This window comes from Peromyscus eremicus, chromosome 6 (assembly GCF_949786415.1).
Source record: "Peromyscus eremicus chromosome 6, PerEre_H2_v1, whole genome shotgun sequence".
Classification (NCBI taxonomy): Eukaryota; Metazoa; Chordata; class Mammalia; order Rodentia; family Cricetidae; genus Peromyscus; species Peromyscus eremicus.
This window is the reverse complement of record NC_081421.1, coordinates 66,679,691-66,685,031: the sequence shown is the minus strand read 5'-3', so window position 1 is coordinate 66,685,031 and position 5,341 is coordinate 66,679,691. Positions and strand designations below refer to the sequence as shown.

The following is a 5,341-nucleotide window of genomic DNA, read 5'->3' as shown; positions in this document are numbered from 1 at the left end:
TAAATCACTGCAGGTAGGAAATGTAAATCTATAACTAGAATAAGTGTCTACTTCAAAAAGCATGAAGTGTTGTCCATTCCACAGAGGAAGAGGTCCAATGCAGTCATCCTGTCATGACGTTGTTGTTGGTCAGCCTGTGGAATGGTGACATCATTGGGTCTATGTGTTTGTCTTTGCTGTTGGCAGATCTGGCATTCAGCAGTACCTGTAACCAGGTCAGTCTTGATGAGTCTATATCCATGTTGTTGATTTCATGCATAACCCCCATCTCAGCTGCAATGGCTACTGTGATCATGGGCCCATGGGGCAATACCAAGGATAACTTGGGAAAGATGGGAAAGAGTCGGAATGTGCATGGAATGGGTCATCCTATCTACTAGATTATTGAACTCTTCCTCTCCTGAATGCACCTTTCATGGGCATTTACAGGGGACAAAAGGATCTATACATTCTTTGCTCCTTTACAGATCTGTCCAAATACTTCTTCCCCAAATGTCTTTTCAATTTTACTTTATTTCCTTATTTGTTTTTATGTTATCTTCTCTCATTCAATCCCATCTGGCCATAGTCTCCCCTCCTTCCACTCCACAGAGATGTACTACTCCTCTGTTTCCCTACAGAAAAGCAAAGGTCTCCTGGGGTTATCACCTGGACACAACATACAAAGATGTAATAACAGTAGGCACAAACACTCATATCAAGGCTACAGAATCCAACCCAGAAAGAAGAAAATGTTCCCAAGATCAGACAAATACATCAGAGACTCCTCATACCCCCTTCTTAGGAGTCCCACTAACCACTGAGCTAAAAAAACCACACAGCATGTATGCAGAGGACTTAATACAGAATCATGAAGGCTCTGTGATTGCCTCTTAAGACTCTGGGAGCCCCAATGAGCTCTATTTAGATGAATTTGTGGGCTCTGTTCACCTGATGTCTTTGATCCCTCCTATGATCCTGCCTTCCTCTGTTCCTTGAGATTCCCTAATGTTTGGCTGTGGATCTCATTATCTGCTCCCATCAGCTGCTGGAGAAAACCTAAGTGATGGCGGTTGAACTAGGCACCAATCTATGAATGTAACAGATCTTCATTAGGTATTTTCTCATTGGCTTTTGTGTATGTGTTTGGCAGTAAGACCCTGCACAAACTTTCACAGCTGAGCAGAGCTGGATGGACTAAAATGGGCTTCTTCAAACAGAAACACCACAGGAATCCACAAACTGATTTTAAAACTTTTATTCATTTTATATTTCATTTGGGTAAGGTATTGTCTACATAGATGGAAAACCCCATGGAGACAAGAGGAGGACCAAACAAGGGTCCTCTGCAAAGGCAAAAACAGCTTTTGTCAACTGAGTCATCTCTCCTGTCCCACACACTGAGTTAGGAGAAAAATGTCTTCATTCTCTTATCCTTCTCTTGTAATAAAATATTCACGTTTATTTTCTCTTTTCTTCGTCCTTGACTGCATGTTCTGCTCAGTCCAATCCAGACAGGTTTCTCCAAAGAATCGCTATTGTAACATGCTTGGGGCCAGCAACTAATATGAACTCCAGTTTCCAACTCTTTGGACAAAAATCAAACCAGTACAGTTACAGGGTAGAGTATAACAGCTCAGCTCTTCACCTCCTTTAACCTGACAACCACCTGATTTACAGTTGTATTATAGCCTGAGCTACCATGCTGTCTTTCCCCAAATTCACTGGAAATGCTCCACACATCCTATACTCTACCCAGTGTCATTGGTAACGACACTGGCTGTTGCTTCTGGGAGACAAGTGTAGGTCACAGCTGACCAGGTCCTAGGATTGCTTCAAGCGTTTGAAAGGGGGCTCCAAGAGAGGGAGATGAGCTGAAGCCAGGGAACGGTATGCTTCAGCCACTAAATGGGGATATAAGCCCACCATTGCCTTCCAGCCTGAGGTCTCACAGACCTCAGCAGCATGAGCTGTAATGAAATCCAGTGCCTGGGTTTTCAGCTGCTCTGAACTGTGGAGGTCAGCCAGGACCAGAGTGTGGGCAGCATTCTCCACAGAGAGGTCTCTGCAGAGGGCATCCTCACACATGACCTTCAAACGCTCCAGGCCATACTTGTCAGCAGCTGCCATTAGAGCAGCTGCCATGCTGTCCAGGTCTGGTGTTTTTCCGGTATAAATGAAGTCCATCATTGCCTTGAAGATTTGTGGCTCCAGGTCAGGGATCTCAAAGCGCTTCTTTCTGCTCTCCTCCATGTCATGTTGAAACATGGCTCTGAAAACTGGAGAGCGAGCTGCTAAGATGGCCTTGTGAGCTTGGAATTCCTGCCCAGCTACCACCAGGCAGCAGTCTGTGAATCGGGAATTCTCCCACAGGTCTCCTATCTCATCAGCCAATGTGCATCTGGGAACCTGGATCCTTGGCTTCCTGTTCTGGTCAGAGATGTGCAAAGAGACCTGGACCATGCTCACCTTGCAGACAAGGGTAAGCTGGTCATCTGAGAGAAGACTAGGCTCATGGGACAGGAGGAAATCTCGAAGGATGTACTTTTTGAATCCCCAGTCGCAGCCTGGCATGAACTTAAAGGCTCTTGGGCTCCTCATGGTTTGCATTTTCTCTCCTTTGGCGCTTAGGATCCAGAACTGAAACTTTGCCCAAACATGACTCTTTAGACAGCTGAGCAAAACGAGGTTAACTGACAGGTAATCTGCACTTACTTCATCGACTCCCTTTGGGTATACTGTCAAACACCATTTGTCATTGGCTCCTGTTGAGAAAGTTGGGCTTCTAATGCTTTCTGTTATTTCCTCCAGAATAAATCGGAAGTTGCTGATGGTCCACATGTAGGAGAAATTCTGAAGGCTGATTTGAGTGTGGTCCCATCTCTGGGCTGTCCCATCTCCTGCCATTTCTCCTGCAGGTAATTTGAAGGTTAAACTGGATCCAATATGAAGAACTAGCAATTGTTTTCTCTTCACCTTGTGAGACAAAATAATAGACATGAATTACATTTTAGTTTTTGTTTCTCCTCTATTCCCTCTTTTATGAGGCTGGATACTTGGATCTCTGAAATTTCCTATCCAGGTTTCAATACTAGTTTCAGAGTAGACAGTTTTACATCACTCCATTTTTGTCTAGATTGAATCTTAGGTCTTCAGGTAACTAGTTTTGAAAATTAAATACACTGTTGAATATTTTGGAAAATTTTATGCACTCATACAAAAATATTGTACTGTTGTTCTCTAGAGCAACAGATCATATACAAGGAATTTCTCTGAATGAGGGAAAGAGATTTATTAGAATGACTTGGGGCTACAGTCCTGCTACTCTCCCATTGGCTAGCTATGAAGGGAAAGTCCAATATTCCAGTACTTACTCAGTCCAGGATGTTGGATGTGTCCACTGGTCTTCAGAATATGCTGGATTTCCAAATATTCTCTATTGCCAGGGAAGGGAAGGACTTGTTGCAAGGTGAGGGCAAGCAGGCAAATAGCAAGAGCTTCCTGCTTTCATGTCCTTTTATAGGCTTCCTGCAGAAGGTGTGGCCCAATTTAGGGTGTGGCTTCTAGCCTCAAGATCTGGATTAAAGGTGTGTGTGTCTTCAGGCCCTGAGATCCGGATTAAACGTCTCTGTCTTTTTACCTCCAAAGTGTGTATTGGAAGTGGATCTCCTCACTTCACCTGAAGCAAAACACTTCTCACTGTTGTGACCTCCATTTTAGAGTTTTAGTTAATTCCATGTCTTGTTAAGTTGGGAAACAAGAATAACCACCACATGTGTATTTTGCTTATTGTGGTTTATCTTAAATAAAATAGAGAAGGTATCCATTCCTACAAAGCTGTTATTCATTCTTCTCAGTGTTTTACACCAAATCCACCCTCTAACATGATCTGGGAAGAGGTGTCTTCCTTTCTGATTCAGGGGTCTCAGTGTTCACAATGTGGAGATCAGGATGGAAGTATTCATACATGGTGGGCAAGAAGCAGAGCTGGGCAGGAACCTCTGAAAGTGCCCGTCTTCTTTCCATCCAGACTCACAATCCCCAGCATAACCCCACCAACTTTCATTGGTGGTCTTGCCCTTTCCATCCCCCAGAAAATCCTCCTTGGAAACACTCTTCCAGATCCTGTGGTGATATTGTGCTCCCCAATATATTGAGCACCCTAATAAACTCATCTGGAGTCAGAAAACAGAACAGCCACTAGACATATAGACCAGAAAATCGTGGCACACACACCTTTATTCCTAGCATTTGGAATGCAGAGATCCAGTTGGATCTCTGTGAGTTCAAAGCCACACTGGAAACAGCCAGGCATGAGGACACAAGCCTTTAATCCCAGGAAGTGATAGCAGGAAGCAGAAAGGTATATAAGGCATAAGGATCAGGAACTAGAGCCTGGTTAAGCTTTTAGACTTTTGATCAGCAGTTCAGCTGAGATCCATTCGTGTGGACACAGAGGCTTCCAGTGTGAGGAAACAAGATCAGTTGAGCAATTGGCAAGATGAGGTTAGCTGTGGCTGGTTCTGTTTCTCTGATCTTTCAGCAGAAAAGACACTGCTTTAACATGGATTTAAGCCAATAGAAAGTCTTTATTCACCAGCTGGCAGCCACATGACATATTCTGGATTCTGGTGCAGCAAATAGCCATTCTTAGAGTGAGCTTTTAATCACAAAACCCATATTCTGGGTTCACCAACTTCAGTTAACAAGAACAATTAGCCAGAAGGGGCACTGCATTAGCCAAAATGTTACTGTATTTCAAGCAAGGTTTGAACATTTAGAGGTATTCCTAGATCTGTGGACTTAGTTGGATTTAGCCTTCCTTTTCGTTGTTGCAGGGGATTGCTGTTTTTTTTTTTTTTTCCCAGAAATGCTGGGTTTTACACCATGCATAGTACTTCTGCCATGGAGACAGCTGTACTTAGGTGTGAGGCCTTGGTAATATCTGGGCCCTGTTACATAGGTGGGTCTGTGCACCATGAGCATATGGTGCCCTCAGAGGTCAGATGAGGCTGTTGGATCCCCTGAATAAGTGTAAACTGGAGTTACCAATTGTGGTCAGACACCCTATGAATGCAGTAAATTGGATGCCAGTCTTCTGGAAAGGTATCCAGAAACTTTTACTGCTGAACCATTACTCCATCCCATCCCAGTTACTTTCTTAAAGAGGTCAGAACAGCACTGAAATACTAGTTCATTCTCTAACGCTTTAGTGTCTGAAATGTTTTAGAAGGAATTCAAGAGGTAATCATGATTTCATTTCTACATCTTTCTTTCATTTTTGATAGCTTTCAACTCTGCATGTCTGGCTCTCTTAAAAGTTACTGTATGGACCAAGGTAGCCTCAGACTGGCAGAGTTGA

General features: G+C 43.5%; 1 protein-coding gene across 1 annotated transcript; it reads right to left on the bottom strand.

Moving 5' to 3' along the window:
* Positions 1–1,803: 1,803 nt before the first annotated feature.
* On the bottom strand, positions 1,804–3,590 carry LOC131913248 (speckle-type POZ protein-like). The gene is made up of 2 exons (XM_059265788.1): positions 3,354–3,590; positions 1,804–2,955 (listed from the first exon to the last, which is right to left on the bottom strand). Exon 2 carries the CDS (start codon positions 2,884–2,886, stop codon positions 1,804–1,806), a length of 1,083 nt encoding a protein of 360 aa, XP_059121771.1. The 5' UTR covers positions 2,887–2,955; positions 3,354–3,590.
* Positions 3,591–5,341: the final 1,751 nt, after the last annotated feature.

Coding starts and splice junctions, on each gene's coding strand:
- LOC131913248 (XM_059265788.1), bottom strand. CDS start 2,886: ATGGCAGGAGATGGGACAGCCCAGAGATGGGACCACACTCAAATCAGC.